General features: G+C 42.6%; 1 protein-coding gene across 9 annotated transcripts; it reads right to left on the bottom strand.

Annotated features, from left to right (window-relative positions):
* Positions 1-8252: 8252 nt before the first annotated feature.
* On the bottom strand, positions 8253-13153 carry TPRKB (TP53RK binding protein). Of its 9 annotated transcripts, XM_023732646.1 has the most exons (7): positions 12749-12771; positions 12384-12437; positions 12191-12288; positions 11818-11989; positions 10785-10907; positions 9171-9347; positions 8335-8469 (listed from the first exon to the last, which is right to left on the bottom strand). In XM_023732646.1, the coding sequence occupies exons 4-7, from the start codon at positions 11956-11958 to the stop codon at positions 8383-8385; spliced, it is 528 nt and encodes a 175-aa protein (XP_023588414.1). In that variant the 5' UTR covers positions 11959-11989; positions 12191-12288; positions 12384-12437; positions 12749-12771; the 3' UTR covers positions 8335-8382. The 9 variants fall into 9 exon arrangements, with proteins under 9 accessions (XP_023588405.1, XP_023588418.1, XP_023588414.1 ...); XM_023732637.1 differs by lacking the exon at positions 12191-12288 and having other exon boundaries at positions 8253-8469; positions 11818-11917; positions 12749-13153; XM_023732650.1 differs by having other exon boundaries at positions 8253-8469; positions 11818-11917; positions 12191-12437; positions 12749-13131.
* Between the last annotated feature and the right edge of the window lie 7118 nt (positions 13154-20271).

Genomic DNA, 20271 nt, shown 5'->3' with positions numbered 1-20271 from the left:
AGTTGACACATATTTTGGGGGATACAATTCAATCCATGACATTTGGTGAAGGGCTGGAAGGGTCATGGGGCTGAAAAGAGGCTTGGGTGAGGGTCTTCACACTGAAGTGTAGGACTCTCACCTTCCCTGCCCTACCTTGCCCCCTGATAATGCCAGCAGTCAGGGTATAAAAATGACCATTCCCCTCCTTCAGGCAGGGGGTTAGAGGATTCTTTTCTGAAGAAACTGGAGGAGCACAAAGAAAAGATCTACAGGTATTGACATTTGGGGCTGTGACGGTTAAAGTTGTATGTCAACTCGGCTGGGCCATGATCCCCAGTGGTTTGGCAGTTATGATGTAGTTCGGCAGCTTTTGTATTTTTTTTTTTTTTTTGGATCTCTGCAATGTTACCTTTAGTTGTGCTTTTAAAAAAAAGAACATTTTAGTAAGAATATTTTGGATCTGCTTTTCCTTTCAAGGTACGTTTATCTATATGAAATGTAAAATTGCTTGCCTATGTTACTTTTGAGGAATTTAAGTGGGGAAACAGGACAATTATTTAAATATAATGGTGATTTAATTAATTTTCTTCACTTTGGTTGGTTGAAGTAGTAAAATATAAGCTATGAGTGTTTTTTCCACCTCTAAGTAATTTTTTTCAACATTCTTTATATGACTTTCAATTCTGGTTTGGCCATTTGGGTTGTAAGTGAATATGAATTCTACCTTCTAGCATGAGATCGTTTCAGATAAGCTGACTTCATCACAAATACACTTCTATGCCCTGAGAGGTAATCATTGCTACCTGGATTTGGGGAAATGATCTCTATTGCAGCAAGCCCCACACAGCAAAGTGTCTGTGGTGTCACCAAGCTCCATGGATCACCATCCAAAATGCAATTCCCAGGTACTTAGGGTTCTCAAACAAAGTTCTGAAACAAGCCTCTTCAAAACTGCCATCCTCGAGCAAGATTATTCATGGAACTTCCCAGGAACAAAGGCAATGTCTCCAGAACACAGAGCTGGGAGAACTGTTGGTTGCCTATCAACCTGCCTTCATCCTGTCAGCCACCTTTCGAGATGCAAACCTGGAGGAAATCCGAAGATGCTGTGGCTTCCGCCCAGGAATACGCTGACAGTTGGGTCCTCCTAGGAGCTTTCCTTGAGGTGCTGCTGGTTGAATGGGGGGCGCTGGTGGGTCACTCGCTCCTCTCTGGTAAGGCAGAGGCCCCGGGCCTGGCTTTTGGAAGTGCTGAGGGTGCTGAGGAACTTTGCTCTTTAAAAATAGCTCGGAGACCGCGGGGCTCACTTGAGTGGCCCCGCTTCCCCTCCATTGGCCCGGGGATCCCGGCAGCTCCTGGCACACAGGGTCGCAGAGGGGAAGGACAGTGTTCCCGAGTCCCGGTGGCAGGCGGGACCCCCGCCCCGGGCACAGACTGTAGGGAAAAGGGGGCGCTGGATGGGGGCGGGAGCCACAGCAGGGCGAGCCCGGCTGGGACTTGGGGCCCGGGGCGGAGAACAGCGCTCACCTTCTTCACTGACAGCGAGATGTTCTCCAGCATCCGGTCCTTCACCTCCGGCGGCCTCCTTCCCCACCGGCCGCGCGGGGCCCGAACGGCAGAGCCCCCTGACTGCCAGCGGCAGCTGACAGCGGCCGTTCGGCAGCTTTTTAATGATGTAATCACTTCCCTAATGACAGCTGATATAATGTGATCATCTCTATTATGTGATCTGTTGTGAGCAGCCAATCAGTTGAAAGGGGGTTTTCTTAGCCGTGTGGCCTGCATCCAATATAGGTAGACTTTCTGGCAAGGCTCACTGGCTTTTGCGCACTCTGGATCCTGCAGTTGGCTCTTGTTCCTCTGACCTCGGGTTCTTGGGATTTGAGCTAGCAGCTTACCTGCCATCTTACCTGCTGATCTTGGGGTTCATCAGCCTCTACAGCCTGTGAGCTAGAGGCCTGCTAGAAATAAGGACCTTCCGATCTTGCGTTCGCCAGCACGTGCCTCCAGCCTGACTTGGGACTTCCCAGCCCTTACAACCCTGTGAGCCATTTCCTTTATCTAAATCTCTCTTTATATTTGGAAACCCTTGTGGCATAGTGGTTAAGAGCTACCCTGCTAACCAAAAGGTCAGCAGTTCGAATCCACCAAGCACTCCTTGTAAACCCTATGGGGCAGTTCTACTCTGTCCTATAGGGTTGCTATGAGTTGGAATCAACTCAACGGCAGTGGGTTTGGTGTTTTGTTCTTAATGTATATTTATATGCTGCACTGGTTTTGCCTCTCTAGAGAAGCCAGCCTAAGACAGGGGCTTATCACTCCATCACCCTCTACCTTTTAATGCTCAGTGTCACTGGATCATCTTTTAATAGACACATCATGCTCAACAATCCCTTTTTATTTTATAATACTCCTAGCTCCGCATTTTTATCTTAGAAATATGCCCTTGAATTATGTTGCTTCGAATTGTTTTTTTCAACATTCATTTACTTAATGAGTACTTCTCAAACATATAATATGCCAGGCTGTAATCTAGGTGCTGATCCAATAGTAAATAAGCCAAGATTTACATGAGGATTCACTTGGAATGCAGATCTTTGCAGATTCCTTCCCTTATAATGAGCACCAAAAAGCTGGAAAAATGTGACTCCCAATCCACTCTTCTACGAGATCTTTTCTCCTTTACTTTATCCTCTAGTCCATCACATGATCTAGTTCCCCAGCCAAGCCTATACCTTCCCACTGTTTATCTTTGTCAATGCTGTTCCCTCCCCTCATTTCTTCTTGTCCCACAATTTCTACTTTGCTGCCAAGTGTTTTTGCCTATGCCAAGACTGAAGTCTTGTCTTGCTCTTGTTATTCCCTAAGACAGAGCTCTTTTTCTAGACTCAACCCCAGCCACAGATGTCTAATGGCCTACTTACCCATTGCTGACCATCTGTCCTCAGACATCCGCCGCACTAACTCTCCATCACTGTTCTCTGCCCTACTCTGGCCACCCATTGCTCACATTGCTCACTGCCAGACTGAAACTTTCCTGCCATACCCCAGGAGTGGGTCTGTGTCTGGATGCTCAGCTCTCCATTGTATCCTTCCTATTGCCAGTGGTCAGGTCATACTTGGCAAATCCCAGTATATGACTAATGCTCTGTTCTCTCTTAAGATATCTGCCCCCTTCTTTGAACCCGAGTAGCTTTTGCACTTCTCATTAAATACTTTTATTACTGTCATTTGTTACTTGTTTGCAACAATTAGCTGTTACTACTTTTATTTACACTAGGCGTGAACAATTACAAATGCCCTGATAGGAACCTGGTTACAGTAGTTAATTGTATTTTTTTAATCACTGTAATTCCAAGAGTTGTAGGATTTGAGAGGGGCATATCAATGAAGTCTCATGTTTGCTCTATGAAGAACATTCCCCGATTGGACCTTTGGGCAGCACGAAGCCCAGTCCAGAAATGGGCCAATGAGATGGAAGGTAGAAAACCAAGTGGCAATACATTCTGGAAGTCTCATGAAGAGAAAAATCAATTCAGGCTCATTCAACTCAGGTTCCTGCAAAGACTATCATCTCCCCTGATCTCTAATCAGGGCTCCCAATAACCCAGCCTCAGATAAGTGTTCTGACAGCCCCTAAGAACTTCTAATTTAAAGAGATAGGTGGATGAAGCAAAATAATGGCAAACCATTTTAAGAGGATAGAAAGTCAACAAATAGGTCATCTTTGGTAAGATGTTCAGAAATCCTAGGACAATTGTTCCAGCTCTATAGAGAACAAATGGTCTCTAACCTTTTAACAAATTCTCTGAGAAAGGGAGAGAGTATTAGGTCCCATCACTCAAACTGGGATAATTCAAGTGGATTTTATAGATATAATCAAAGGTATTAATGATGAAGGTATGGGTGGGTATAACAACAGATGGTATAGGACCAGGAGTGTTACTGCCCATAGGCCTGAAGTGAGGTGGAAGGGAGAGGTTACAGGAACCTGACTGAGTTAAGTGGAGCAGGCTGCCCTGAATGGAGGTCTAGGGACACAACCAGTCCAGGGGATCTTGTAGGGAAGGGACCAGAGGAATAAATACTCTGGCCTCACCCTTCTCTTCCCTCCATTCTCCAGCTAGGGCTCCCTCCACTGGCTAAACCCAAGTGGAAGCCAAGGACCAAAAGGGTCTGTTGCTGTGGTGCATGAACCGAGAACAAGGTGGAGAAGTGTGGAGAGTGATCTGGAGGGGGAAACAGAAGATATCTGGCACAAAGGGTTATGAAAAAGTCAAGAACAGGTAACTTGGATGAATGAAAAGCTTTGCTCATTCTGAGACCAACCAACCTAGAAGGTTATGCTTATGCTTTACATTGTGACCAGTGAGCGCAGAGTGGCACTGAAGTCTGCAAAACAAAGCCAGGGGCAGGGACGCAGCTGCAGTCCCAGCAGAGGTCCCAGCAGAAAAGTGGCTGATTTGCAGCGTTTGCAGACACAGGTTAAGAGTCCCTGGGTGGCACAAACAGTTAAGTACTAGTCTACTAACCAGATGGTTAGGAGTTTGAACTCACCCAGGGGTGCCTCAGAAGACAGACCTGGCGATCTTCTGAAAGGTCACAGCCTTGAAAACCCTATGGGACAGCTCTAGTCTGCACGCATGGGGTCGACAAGAGTTGGAATCTGCTTGATGGCAACTGGTTTGATTTGGTTTTGGTTGCAAAGAAATAGCTGCAGAATTTTGTCATCAAGGGGTAGAGCAGAATGAAGAGGGCCACAGGAGGCCTGAAATATAGCCTGTGAGCCACAGGGCTCCTTCCTAAAAAGGCACCTCAGGGCTTATGAGCAGTTCCTGTGGTTTTGTGGAACGTGTAGGGTGGGGAGGTGAGAAGGTGGGAGTGTTAAAGACACTTACACTGTAGTTACTCCCCTACCTTATCCCAGCACACGAGCGATGGCTGGCTTTTCATTTTAACCTGCTTGACTAATGAACCAAATACATGTAATCTACGAAACTGCCTTCCTTTCTCTTCCAGCAGGCTGCTTTTGTGGGTGGAGAGACATGGGGGAGCATTTTCACTCTGGAGCTACCTGGTTAATATAAACAACATTGTGTGTCCTAAACTGGCTCAAAACTACTCTTTCTAAAAGGCTGGTGGAGCTAATGTTAACTTTTCCCAGGAAATGACATTAGTTTCCTTTTTCTTCTTGACCCAAAGACTCACAAGGTGTTAAAAACTATAATTACAGAACTAAAACCTTTAAAAAGCCTCTTCATAACATACAAAGTGATACACAAGTTCAACTTCACCAGTAGTCCAATATCTCAGATTAGCAAAAATATCGCAAAGTTAAAAGGCGTTGCTGGCAAGATTGCTGTGAGATAGGCATGCATATACACTGTTCTTGGGGGTGCAAAATGACACCTTTAAAGAGCTCATGCTCTCTTCCCCAGTCATCTCACTATGGGGAAACTATCTTAAGGAAATGGAAACACGTGCAAAGATTTGCAAAAATATAAAATGAGAAATTGAAAGCAACATAGAAGTATAAAAATAGAACGACTACATATGTGCTATGGTACACAGGGATTGTGAGGATGTTTTTGAGGGTGACAGCATGGGAAAAGGTAATGTGGTCCAGTCATTGAGAACACAGGATCTGGAGTCTTTGGATCTGAGTTTTAACCCTGACCACAGCACTTACTCTGAGCTCTTGGGCACCATCACTCTCTAAACTCAAGGGAAAATGACAAATGACACCACTTACAATGGAGAGATAAAGGGGTACCACCTTTACCAAGTTATCAAACTTAGGATCACCAGTAATTGGACCAACTAGCATTACGTGCCTCCCCATGAGACATTAATAGAAAGGACACAAAATCATCTCTTTGCTCTTCTTGTCAAAAATATGTAAACTGACTATAATCATGAACAAACGCAGATTATGGGAAATCCTGAAAGACATCTAGTGTATTCTTCAAAAAATGCCATTAAGAAAAATACTGTTCTGGATTGAAGGAGACCAAGTGACGTAACAACACAGTGCATAATCCTTGACCGAGTCTTGGATGGGGGGACGGGAGAGTAGTATAAAGGGCACCTGGGGGGGGTTTGAATATGGATGTATATTAGATAATATAATTGCATCACTATTATATTATTGGGCATAATAATAGTATTGTGGTTATTTATATAGGCAATGTCCTTGTTCTTAGGAGACATATGCCAAAGTAGGGTAAAGTGTCTATGGTATCTTCAATTTTCAAATAGTTGAGCAAAAAAAAAGTGTGTGCGTGTGTGTAGAAAGACACAGATAACTACAGATGGGCAAGAGGAGAGAATGAGAGCAAACAAATGTAGCAACATATTAACAAATGGGGAATTCATGGGAAAGGGACATGGGTACTCACTGCAGTACTTTCAATTGATGCGTACGTTTGAAATTTTTTGAAATAACACATTGAGACCAAATGTTTCCTCACTTGTAAAATCTCTTAGGGTTGTTGCTGTTAATAGATGCAGTTGACTTGGTTCAACTCATAGTGACCCTATGTACAACAGAACGAAATACTGCCTGGTCCTGCGCCATCCTCACAATCATTGCTATGTTTGAGCCCATTGTTGCAGCCACTGTGTCAGTCCACGTTGTCAAGGGTCTTCCTCTTTTTCACTGACCCTCTACCTCACCAAACATGACTGGTCCCTCCTGATAACGTGTCCAAAGCATGTGAGACATAGTCACACCATCCTCGCTTCTAAGGAGCATTCTGGCTGTACTTCTTCCAAAACAGATTTATTCTTTCTTCTGGCAGTCCATGGTATATTCAATACTCTTTGCCAACACCATAATTTCAAAGGCATCAATTCTTCTTCGGTCTTCCTTATTCACTGTCCGCTTTCCCATGCATATGAGGCGACTGAAAACACCATGGCTTGGGTCAGGTGCATCTTAGTCCTCTAAGTGACATCTTCGCTTTTGAACACTTTAAAGAGGTCTTTTGCAGCAGATTTGCCCAATGCAGTATGTCATCTGATTGACTGCTGCTTCTATGGGCGTTGACTGTGGATCTAAGTAAAACGAAATCCTTGACTTCAATCTTTTCTCTGTTTATCATGATGTTGCTTATTGGTCCACTTAGGGTTGTAGTGAGGACTAAATGAGATATGCATATAAAGTGCTTACCACAGTGCCTGGAGTATTTAAGCACTCGAGAAATGTTAACTATGTACTTTATTGTTTATGATCATGATGGAAATCATTAGTTTGTTCCCAAAGTGTTCTACTTCTCCACTTTCCAGCACACCGTTTTGAACTTGACGTGGCCATGTGACTTACTTTGGCAAATGAAACATGAGATAAGCGATGCCTGTCACTACCAGGCAGTTTTAAGATTGACTGTGTAGTTCATCCAGCTGTGCAGTGATAGTGGCACACACGTTGAGATGAAGCTTCCAGCAGACTGGGCTCCTGAGCCACTACAACGTCTTCCTACTGATTCACGCTGGACATGCAGAGTGAGCAAGACATACACGCTTGTGCTAAGCTATATAAGCTTTAGGGGCTGTTTGTAACTGCAGTCAACCTAACCCAGAGTCCACAAACTTCAGCCCACAGGTCAAATCCTGTCTGCCACTTGTTTCTCGAAATACAATTTTATTGGAACAGTCATGCTCCTCATTTATGGATTGTCCATGGCTGCTCTTGCACTTCCATGGCAGAGTTGAGCAGTTAACAGAGACCGTATGGCCCACAGAGCCAAAAATATTTACTGTCTGGCTATTTACACAGTTTGCTGACCTCTGACCTAGCCTATTCTGACTGACCCAATCAAAATGTAAGATAAAGTAAGAAAAGAAAAATATCAAACCATTTACAAAATATGATTCCATACTAGCTATATGACCTTGGGTAAGTTACTTAAATATTTTGGTAATCTTTTAGTTACTTCATGTGGAAAATGGGGGTGATAACAGTAATCTACCTTATTAGGTTATTGTAAGAATTAAATGAATTCTTGCATGTAAAACACTCAGAACCAGGACCAGACAAATACCAGAGGGTGGGACAGCGAATGCTGGAGTAGCCAGAAGTAAGGGCAAGGATATCAGCTGATGGAAATAAAATCACTAAATGAAGAACCTACTGTACTGTAAGCATTCAATAAAGGCCTGCAATTATTCTTCCAATTATATAAAAATAAAATATATTTGAACAGACATAGAAGAATAACAATAAAAGTAGTTTCTCTTTCAAAACATTAAAGGAGGGAAGACAAGGGTTTGTTTTTTTTTTCCTTCTTTATACTATTCTGTTTTTAAATTTTTCTTCAATGAACATATATTCATTTTATAATCAGGAAAGAAAAATTAATTTTTTTTAAAATGCTGAAAATTCTGGTTATTTCTAACATTTCATAAAACATCTTTTGTTGACATTCTACAAATGGTACCATCTAATAATGTCCCAATACTTTCTTCTTGTGAAGATAGTTTATATATCTGCAAAAAAAAAAAGACAAATTATGATATATTTGTATGTTTGTACACTATTAATTTTCATTATACAAAAATACAAGTGAAAGTATTTATCATTCAGTTATTGGGTTAATGGTATGAAAATCAAAATGTGATTAAAATATGCAAATTAAATGGCAATTCATCACTTAGGTAAAAAAAATCCCTTTAAATTGCAGTGGTGGTAATAACTCTGAACACAGAACCAAATTTGTACCAATTAAAAAAATACACACATCTAGACATTAACTTCATACTATATTTATTTTACATTTTAAATGCACTATGTAAGCTTCAGCTGCTAACTAAAAGGTAGGCAGTTTGAATCCACCAGTCACTCCTTGGAAATCCTACGGGGCAGTTCCACTCTGTCCTATAGGGTCGCTATGAGTTGGAATTGACTCAACGGCATTGGGTTTGTTTTTGGATTTAAGACTGATACGGAAAGTCAGCCACTCTCTCTTAAAGTGAAGAATGCTTTTGTAAACTAGTTTCCTAGTTATATTTTATATAAACCTGCACCTTCCAGTTCTTTGCATTTATAATTATTTTTCAGGTCATTTTTTTTTAAGTTAACATTAACCTTTTTTAAAGTTCAGAAAAACAGGAGCCTTGGTGATCAATAAACAAACAGCATCAACATTCCTCAGCTATCACACTCTTCCTAAAAGTATGGCTTTACAAACCTTTCTGACTTCTGTGATATTTGTTATCTCAGGAAGACTGGCCAGAGAAACCTGATGACCTTCTACTTGAGATATGAGGTGTTCTTGATTTATTTGTTCTTCTCCTTCTTCAATGTAAACAATTAGAATTGAAGTGTCATTTGCTGAGATACCAAAGTTTTTCAAAGCCTCTGAAATCTAAGGGGAGAAAAACAAAACAAAAGGATAACACGTCAATATTTCCTCTATCTGAAATCTCTCTCCCATCTGCCTTCTTCTCTTCAGCCCCAAACTACTTCCTTGGTCAGGTTCTTCTTATTTTTCACAGCTAACAGTGCTCTCTGCTACAGGTTTTCCCTTCAACAATCCATTTTCAACATCGACCACTTCTGTCTCTGAAGGACTCCTTGCTTAACAGCTATGCCAGCAGACTTCTTGGCATGGCACTCGAACACACCTCCCGCTGGCCCCAGGTGACTCTCCAGCCATGCACTCCTACCTTCTAGCCAGATTGGATTGTTGGGGGATCCCCTCACATTTCATCTTTTTTTGCCTGTGCTCAGACTTTGTCCTCTGCCTCTGGTTTGGCTAGTGAACTCATCCTTCAAGGTGCAATTTAAATGTCACTTCCCACTGCCCTTTCCTTCCTGCAGAATGAACTGTTCCTCACCACAGTTCCCACAGATCTGAATTAATATTTCATTAAATCATTTATCCTAGTGCATTTTAACCTCTGTCTTGCATGTCTGCCTCTCCTCAAGAACCTAGTTGTTTCTTCTACTCCAGAACCGTAACTGGGACAGGGACACGCTCAACAAATGTTTGTTGAATACGTTCTTGAATTATTTTAAATGATCTCAAAGAAGCAGTAATTATCTGGTAAATTTTATTGCAGGTACTTGGGAATTCTATTATCAAGCTGAGATAACTGCATTTTATAAACTTTTCAATCATCTGTATTTTAAATCATGATGTAACAGGGTTCCTAACTTTTCTCTTGATATTAGTACCAGCTTGTGTTGTAATGAGTATTGATGACAGCAGTAATATTGAAACCTTCTCCGCAAAATGTCAGTCAGCTTTTCATGTGCCACATGTGGAATGTCTTTCGCTCATTAACCTTCATTGAGAAGGTGTTATTATCAGTTATCTCAAACCACAAACTTTTGCTACATACTAGCTGTGTGAGTGAGCATGTGTTAAGGGCTATTCTAGGTACCCCGAAGACTTCCAGTGTATGGAAAAGACAGGGGTTCTGCCCTCCAGGAGTTTACGGGGAGAGTGAGAGATGTGTATAATACAAAATATCCATGCCTAATGCTTTATCATTTAGACTTCTGACAGCTTCTTGAGCAAAAACACTTCAGGGCTCTTCCTGACTCTATATGGTTATAAGGACAAAACTATCCTCACTTAATTTAGCTAAGCTTTTGTTTATACATATGTAAAATGACTCCAAAGCTTCTTCATCTAGTAAGTGGCTGAGCTGAGCCTAGACGCTCTGTCCAAGCTCTCTCTGCTATTATTTTGGTTTATTACTAACAGCGGGTTTACAAGAATTTAGCCTCCAACCCAACACTGAGTAAAACTATGTTGTTTCGACAACAGAAAAAAAGTAAGTAAATTCCATATTACATTGTTATTTGGAGAAAGGTTGAAAATAATTTCAGTAGACAAAGTTCTTGTCTTCATTTTTCCCAGTTTGTAGAGGTGAACTGCTTTGTTTGCTGCTACAAGTATCTGAAATGGATCAACAATCTACCAAAGAGAAAAAAAAAAAAATTACATAAGAGAATCTGGATCATGGAAGATCACGGACGCCCTGCCACACGATGATGCCAGTGTCGGGCTGTTTTACTTCTCCACAGTTCCTATGGACTATATTCCCCCAATTACTATCTGAAGGGCCTGAGTATTCAGGAAATCACAGAATTTTAAAGTTACAAGAACTTATATGAATAATAAAAAAAGTTTAAAATAACATTTCTTGAGGGCTAATACTATAGGGAAGACCATATTCTAAACATTTTACTTGTGTTATTTTCTGTAATCCTTGAAACTACCCTATGAAACTGCTATTATTCACATGTAATAGACGAGGAAACCAAAGCACAGAGAATGTCTAGATTTTAATCCCTGCTCTGCCATTTACTACCTAGGGAACCTGGGCAAGTTTCTTAGCGGTTTATCTGTTAGATGTAGGTAATAACAGTACTTACTTCATAGAGTTATTGCAAAGATTAAGTGCTTTAATATATGTAAAGCACTTAGAACAATGCAAGGAACGTTGTAAGCACTTCATAAAGGTTGGCTATGACTTGCTCTACGGATCATCATAAGTGGCAGAGCTGGGATTAAGCCCTGGTAACGTGACTCCACAGTGCGAGCTTGTAACCACTACACTTTGCCTCCTTCATAGAGATTTTCTAGTTCATTAGCCACTATGTCAGAGCCAGAACCACAACCTCTCATATCTCCTATGGCAGGGCCTGCTGCTTTTGCCTTTATTCACTGTTAGATTCAAGGTTGGCCAGCTCTGACTTCACAGCTTTGAGAAAAACTTTTTATCTGAAGATGACAGAATTTTAGGTTAACCTATAACATCAAGAAATATTAACAGATTATTAAACGGCCCATATGGCACACTTCATTGTCACTCTGTACTTACCACTGTAGGATTTATTAATGAGCCACTGATGGCTCCTTCCATGGCCTTTCTTCTCAAGTCGCCAGCATTTTTTACATCTTTAAATAAGAGAAGGGTCACCCTGCATTCGGGAAATAGGTCCAACTGATGTGTTAACTGCATTTCACAGACAAGCGGGAGTCTACTGCAAAAACTGGAAAGACCAATAAATTTCTTTTATTTAAAAGTTAACATTACAACTCATTTCATTAACAAGTATCCTTGCTAACATGTACGAAAATTAATTCTAGTAAGAAAAGTATACAACTATAGAACTAGAAAATTCCGTCCCAAAAGCACATTTAGCATTCTCATGAGATGCTGTCTTTCTAACCCGGCTGGCTGAGTTCTTTACCATTCTTGGAAAAGAGCCAAGGGAGGTGGCTGGTCCCCTGGTTGTACAGATGAAGCTGGTTATGGTGCACGTTTAGGGGTAGATTCCCCAAGAGACATCTAGAAGCAGAATACCAAGAATTTTTTGGACCACAGGTTACTTATGGTATTAATTAAACGGCACTCCATCTTAGCCTTTAACTTTCTGATCTCACCAGAAAATAAACGTAAAGAGTATCACACTTGAGCCAAAGATGTTCATTTCACACCTGGAAATTAGGCAGAGAATACAATTATTAAATAATTATTATAGAATCTTTTTCTTAGCCCTTATCACAACTTAAATGAATCGTGCGTTTAGCAGTTGTATCTTCTTACTAGACTATAAACTAGTGGAGGGACCGAGTCTACCATTTCCTCAGTGCCTGGCCTCATTAGGCACTCGATAAACACTGGCTAAGGGACCCATAGGTGTCCCAAAAACACACAGTTACAGCTGTCCGGGGTCGGGTTCTACCCCTTCCTTACCCTCTGCTCTCCCCTCGCTCCCGCTGCCCGCTAGCGCCCAGGGAAGACTCACTGTCCCGGGTCCGGTCCGACTCGGAAAAGCTCCCCCTCGGTAACAAAACTTCAACTTCCGGAAGCTTGGCCGCGGCTGCGTCCAATCCCCGCTCTCCCCGAGCCGTTTCCGGCTGCGCCGACTCCTGGTCGCTATCTTTTTCTGGGTCCCCGCAGGAGGAGTCTCCGACCTTCGTTCCGCCAGCCTCTCCGGTGACCGTCTAGCATGAGTTCCGTCAGTGGATGCAAAGAAGAACAGGGGCTCCGTCTGTCTTCCCGCGAGGGACACGAAAAGAACCCGTGGCCCAGAAGCTGCGATGTGAGTATAATTTCCCAGCTTTGTCCCTAAGTCTCCTTGGGCCTTGGACGAGACGTCCTCAGTTTCGTCCTGTGCAAAGAAAAGTACTGACCTCGACGAGCTCTACATAGGTTTCCGCCGCTCGAGCACAGTTCTTTTTCGGGGCAGGCGGGACTCACTCCGCTGCTTGTTCTCGGAGCGGTCATTTAGGAAGGATCTCCTTGAGCCGCTGGCGCTCGGTGATTCGCTTCGGATACTTATGAAAAGACGGTGACAATACTAACTTCTTCCTTCATCTACCAGGCTCAGAAATCGGACATGTCAAACCTGAATATATCAGCCTCCTAGAGAAGAGAAAATCCCCAATACAGAGGATTATTTTCGCCGTTCTTTATGCTGGAAAATCTTAATCCGTGAAGAATGGATTTAACTTTGCTAACAACCAAAAGCCGTATAAGGCGAGTCTAATTTAAAAACGTGTAATCAAAGATTAGGTCTGGATGTTAGGTTTTTAAAAACCAGTCTTGTATATGTCCCTCAAAAGAATTCCAAAAGAGTCCTCAGTAGGGCCTTCAAGGAGGTTGGTGCTATTGCTGCAACCTTCCTCTCCCACCTTAACCCCTCTACCCAAGCCTAGTGCTGATTTGCATTACTAGTTTGTCTCCGAACAGCACTGATTGTTCATGGACTTTGTCTTTTGCTGCTGCTGGACTTCTCTAGAATGCTACCGTCACCAGTCAGGGCCTGTCAAGACCCTGGCTATTCAAGGACCAATTCATTAGATAAAACGTCACCTCCATCAGGGAGCTCTCCTTAATTCCACGCCTACATGTCTCTTTAATAGCATTTGTCCCCTTCTCGTATTATTTTTTTTTTTACATCTCCTTTGCCAGCCCAGTGATTGTGTCTTTCTCATCAGTGTATCTTCTCAAGTGCTTTCGGCCTTACCGACGAGTGCTTAACACATCCTTGCTCAATGAAGAGTGGCACACAGAAATGCCAGTGTTTCATCCCCAACCTTCTTATTCTGCACGCTCTGCTGTTGTCATCTCATCCTCTCCCATCACTTCAACTATCAGCCGTATGCTGGTGATTCCCACTGAGTCCCAGGCATGTATTTCCAGTGCTTATTGAACATCTCCACCAGGGTGTCCCACAAGCATCTCTGCTTAATTCCCCCTACCCCAATTTTCTTCTCCCCTTCTCAGGTAATGGGATCACCACCTACCTAGCCACAAAACTAAAAAACTTCACTTACGGTTTTTGCTCTTCTATCCTCACCTCCCAAATTCAGTTGGCCACCAAATTCTGAAGTGTCTTGAATCTGTCACCTTTCTATTTTTTGAATGACTGATGGATTCCCACTCCCTACTTTGGGCCCTCGTCACTGCTTACCTAGGTTATTACACTGTTATGTAGTGGTAAAACAAGATACCCAATCTGCCTGATTTCTAATCCTGGCTCCACTATTTACTGTGTGGCTCTAGGAAATAACATACCCTTTCTGTGCTTTGTCTAAAAGTAGGAGTAATTATAAACTTATCCCCATGGGTTTTGTTTTTTCTTTTTGGTGTGTGTGTAAACTTTAAGGTCCCTGGGTGGCACAAGTCGTTTGCACCTGGCTAGTAACCTAAAGATTCTCATTTGTGTATTTCTCCCATGCTTTAGGCCTTAGGGGCAAGTGCTTAACACATACTTGCTCAATGAAGAGTGGCGCACGTAAACGCCAGTGTTTCATCCCCAACTTTCTCATTCTACACGCTCTGTGGTGTGATTTTATCCTCTCCCATCACTTCAAAGATTGGCAGTTTGAACCCTAGTGGCACTGTGGAAGAAAAGTCTGGCGATCTGCTTCTGTAAAGATTACAGCCAAGAAAACCATATGGAACAGGTTTACTTTGTAACACGTGGGATCGCCATGAGTCGGAATGGAATTGACAGTAGTTGGTTTGGGGTTTTCTTGGTGGCCATTTTCATTCCAAAATTTATTAAAATAATTTATACACCAAAAAGATTAAAGGGCATCAATTGGCTTTTGTGCCTTTACAACATAAGTTCTAAATTAACTTTAATATCTACTGAAATACATCAATTGGCAGACCTTCATGACCTTAATACTAGGACTCAAATTAGTTATACCTGGGACCCTGCTAAATTTAAGTGGTACCACCTGTAATCTTAGGGAAGTTATTGAATATAAAATAGAGAACAAATAAATATGCTTCATCTTAACCATTGAAACTATTAGCTTGCCTAAATTTCCAACAGTCGTAGCCCCCATTGCCCTAAAAATACCCAATAGAGGGCATGGATACTGATACAATGAGTAGTAAAGTAACATTAAGTCTTTGACACTTACAGACTGGCTTGACAAAATGGGACTCCATGAACTTGTGGTTAAGCATTTGGCTGCTAACCAAAAGGCTCGCAGTTCGAATCCACCAGCTGCTCCTTGGAGACCCTATGGGGCAGTTCTACTGTGTCCTATAGGGTTGCTGTAGGGTCACTATGAGTTGGAATCGACTCGACAGCAACGGGTTTTAATAAAAGTTACAACAGGGGCTTCAAGGATTAAAACTTGTAAGACCTAATTAATGAAAGGGATGATTACCCCCACTACTTCTCCATTTAACAGGCCAATTTTGCCTATTCTCAAACCTGGAAAGGATAACTGGAACTCACGCTGGATTGCTGAAGCCTTAATGCTCTGGCCCCATCCATTAAAGCCCCATACCCAATATTTTTAAAATGACTGCCTCCATCCAATCAGCAATCAATATATATTTTACTGGTATAGATTTGGCTAATATGTTCTGTTTAGTGCCTGTCCTCTCAGCTGTAGCTTGCTTTCACCTCCGAAGGGACATACACTTTTACCAGACTGCCCACAGAGTACCTCAGCAGCCTTACCAACAAACACAATCTTTGTAGGCAAGATCATAACTGCATCCATCTTTCTCCAGGAACACAGGTTTGATTATATTACTGACATCCTCCCTGGAGATTTGTTTAACACACTATTTAAGGAAACACAAGTCCAACATCTTTTAGTCTTTTTTTGGGTCCTGAAGGCAACACATTGCTCATTTACAAGTTTTTACTTAATCTCAGTGATGCTATTTACAGTGCAGCTCACCTTGAGTGGGGCCCCTCCAATGAACGGCTCTAGAATCTATCTAAATTAAAATCAGCAGGTACTCTGGCTAGTGCCTGCTGAGACTCCTTCACTGCAGAGCTTTAGGAACCTCTTCTCATGCCTCCCGGAGTCTCTGGACCACATATGTTGGTCACAAATTGCCCATGGGCTTCTAATGCAAGAAACTGCCTTCTTGGCCCTGTGCAATGCACCATTAGAGTGACAACTGCTGACTGCGTGCTGGGCTTCTTGGAAATAGAGGCTCTCACAGACCCTGAGCCTGTGACCCACCTGCCCATCATATCTTAAATCCTGGAAACAGCACCCCACAATCTCGGCCTGGCTACCGAGGCCTCTTTGATACAGGATGGAACCAAACCTGGGCTCTCTGGCATATTCCACCTACAGGAGGGGGTGGCCTCCCCTATCCTCAGTCCCTTGCCAGATGCCATGGTGCTGGAGGAGGCCACCCCTCCCCCAGGCTCATCAGCTACCTGGGAAGTCCCCTGGGATTAACTGAGTGAAGAGAAACGGGAATTCCTAGACTACACAGATGGTGCTGCCCTCATCACAAGTAATGAAGCTCAGTAGGATGTTGCTGCTTTCCATTCACCCATCAGGATATCCCTGATAAAGAAAGGGACCCAAGGGTCACACAATCGGCCAAACTTCAGGCAGTTATCTTAGCACTGGATGGCCTGGCCCACAAATGACCCATCTGCATATTTTTTACAAACTCTTGGGCCATAGACCAGGAACTGTCCCATTCAAGGTAAAGAATTCTGGGAATCTCTTGCCTCACAGCCAGAATATAAAGAAGGTCACACATATCTCTAAATATACTAAGGCCACAATACAAAGGTACACCTTTCAGAGTTCCAGACATTACTGATGATAACCAAGGCACACATTTCACTTCTCAAAATACACAATGACAAAGGCTCTTGAAAAAAGGCATTCAATGGACCTTTCATCTCCCTGATTGGTCCCAGGCAATTTACTTGAGAGACATAATGGTCTCCTCAAACAACTATTTAAATTATAAAATAACAAATCCCTAAATGGGTCTCCCTCTTGCCCTAAGCCGTAATCTCTCTTACAGCCCCTTGGCTCACCTCACACCGACTTTAAGAAAAAACCTTCCCATCTCCCTTTCCTGTATTTAAAGGGGATATGGCTTGCCTCTGTATGTATAAAAACTTACTATAGACGTCATTGTGTAACATCGAGTGGATTCCAACTCAGAGCAACCCTAAGGGACAGGGTAGAACTACCCCATAGGGTTTCCTAGGCTGTAATATTTATGGAGCCCAAATCAAGAGCACACACTGTCTTGGGAGCTGATAACTACTGATTGCCCTACAGGCCCATCACCAGCCTAATGGACAACTGAGGCAAAGGCCCACAGTAATTGGCTAAATTCCGCGGGGGGCGGTGGGGTGGGGGGGCGGCTGCCTACAGCTTAGTGCTGAGAATCCAATCTCAGCTACAGCTATGTTAATTGGAAATCAGTCTAGAACCTTGTTAACTACATGAGCCACATCAATTCAAATGGGTATCCACCTGAGGATACTTCAGTCCCACACCCTCACACCACATTGCCTCCCATACTGGAGAGGACTTCGCCCAGACACTGAGTCCACTGCCCCAGGGCTGCCCACAGACTGCCTCTCCTGAGGCACTGATAAACTGACACGGGGCATTTACTGATTTTCTTCCTTCATATTATGGAATCCGTTGTTTCTCAAGCTTTCTGTTTGCTCAGCCCATGGCCCTGGTATACTTCTCACTGCCAAAACGTACACCCTAGAAATCTTGTAGAGGTTACTATCTGTGCCATTCTAAAAATTAACAGTGACTATTACTTTCCCTAGGAGGCAACTGCCTCATATTGGTCCATCCCTCGATCCCCTGAGGACTTCCCACTCCCCAGTGCTTTCTCCTACTTTCCCCGTTCCAACTTTCCACTATGGCCTCTCACCCTTCATCTGTGACCAGATCACAACTACCCTTCCCCTGGGTTACAAATGAATACCACTAACCTTTGTGACACAAGAAATATACCAAGATGTTATTATCATAAAAAATAAATTCATATTTTACCACTCCACCAAGATATTATTAGAGACTCAGAAGCTTCAGATTTGTTTTCTTGGCTAGAGAGAGAGTTGCTGTTGAGTTAATTCCATCTTATGGTGTCATGCTCATCACTGCTGGCATGTTCAAGTCTATCATTGCGGCTACCGTGCCAATTCATCTCACTGAGGGTCTTCCTTGCCCTTACTGGCTCTCCACTTCACCAAACATGCTGTCCTCCTCCAGTGATTGATCCCTCTTGATGACACGTCCAAAGCAAGCTAGTCAGACAATGTTCTGTTGTGATCCATAATGTTTTCATTGGCTAATTTTCAGACATAGATCACCAGGTATTTCTTCCTAGCCCGTCTTAGTCTGGACGCTTCACTGAATCTGCTGGTATCTGAATACCAGTGGCATAGCTTCCAGCATCACAGCAACATGCCAGCCACCACAGTACAACAAACTGACAGTTGGGTGGTGTTTTCTTGGCTAATATCATACAAACAGGAAAAGTAATTATGGACCAGCCCTCAAAGACTTCTTATACTTGTTTTCCTCCTCCTTACGTGTCATAATAAAATATCTTCTATGCTGTTTAGGGCTACTTATGCCCTATTCCCTGAAAGTCTCCACCACTATTCAGATCATCCAAATAATCAAGCTCAAAACTGATGTCAAGACATCAAGGGGTCAACTGCAATAACATTTTCTTAAAATGCTGTCTTGAGCCAGTTTTGAGGCCCTGGCTGTAGGCCAGTCCATCCCCCTTCTTAAGGAGCTGATTAAGCTTACTTTCTAATCATTCTCCTTATGAGGTTCTCACACTCCTGGGCCACAACGCACCCATACTAATTGCCCCAGAGTACCCCCAAACTAGGGACAGTTCTGTGCCCCTGAGCTTGGAGAATTATTCAAAATGCCCAATCCCCAGGAAGCCCACACAACCTATCTAACCCTATCCTGTTTGCCATACATAAGCTCTCTCCTTGTCCTCTGGTGTAACCCCGTGTGGCCCTGCATTATGGCTTGCTATACCTCCCTATCTCTGCGAACCGTTAAGTATAATAAATCTAGTTACTTTTCATGACTTCTTTCTCACATTGCACCTGGCTTACCATCTCATGAAACCACCCCAAACTGGAAACAATCCAAATGTTCATCAACAAATGAGTGGATAAACAAAGTGTCGTATATCCATACAATGGACTACAACTCAGCAGTAAGAAGGAATCCATTATTACTACATACAATAACACAGATGAATCTCAAAATAATTTTGCTGAGTAAAAGAAGCCAGACCAAAAAAAAGTATATACTGTATGATTCCATCTACAAAACTAATCTATAATAAGAGAAAGCAGATGAGTGGTTACTTGGGTAGTAGAGCATGGGGGCGGAAAGGAGGGATCACAAAGGGGCACAAGGAAACTTTTGGGGCAATGGGTATGTTCTATCTTGATTGTGATAACGATTTCATAAATGTATACATATGCCAAAACTTATCAAATTGTACACTTTAAAAATGTACAGTTTAAAAATGAGGCTAATGGAGCACAACAGTCCAGGGACAAGGACTAGAAGGCAGGAGGGGATAGGAAAGCTGGTAATAGGGAACCCAAGGTCGAAAAGGGACAGTGTTGACATGTACTAACTGTTTAATGAGAAACTATGTTTTGTAAACCTTCATCTAAAGTGCAATTAAAAAAATGTGCAGTTTACTGTATGCCAATTATACCTCAATAAAGCTGTTTTAAAAAAAAAAAAAAACCACAATGAGATACCACAAATTCTGTATTAGAATAGCTACAACAAAAGAAAAAACACTGACAGTACCAAGTGCTGCCAAGAATGTGAGCAACTGGAACTCTCCAACGTTGACGGGGGTGTAAAATAGTAGAGGCACTTTGGGAAAGTTGGGCAGTTTCTTATAAACATATACTTACCACACAGCAGCAATCCCAAGGGAAATAAAAACAAAACATGTTCACACAAAAGCCTGTGTGTGAATGTTTACAGCAGCTTTGTTCAAAAT

The sequence above is a fragment of the Trichechus manatus genome, unplaced genomic scaffold (assembly GCF_000243295.1).
Source record: "Trichechus manatus latirostris isolate Lorelei unplaced genomic scaffold, TriManLat1.0 scaffold00004, whole genome shotgun sequence".
NCBI classification, from domain to species: Eukaryota; Metazoa; Chordata; class Mammalia; order Sirenia; family Trichechidae; genus Trichechus; species Trichechus manatus.
The sequence above is the reverse complement of the archived record's forward strand: the minus strand, read 5'-3'. Positions and strand labels throughout refer to the sequence as shown.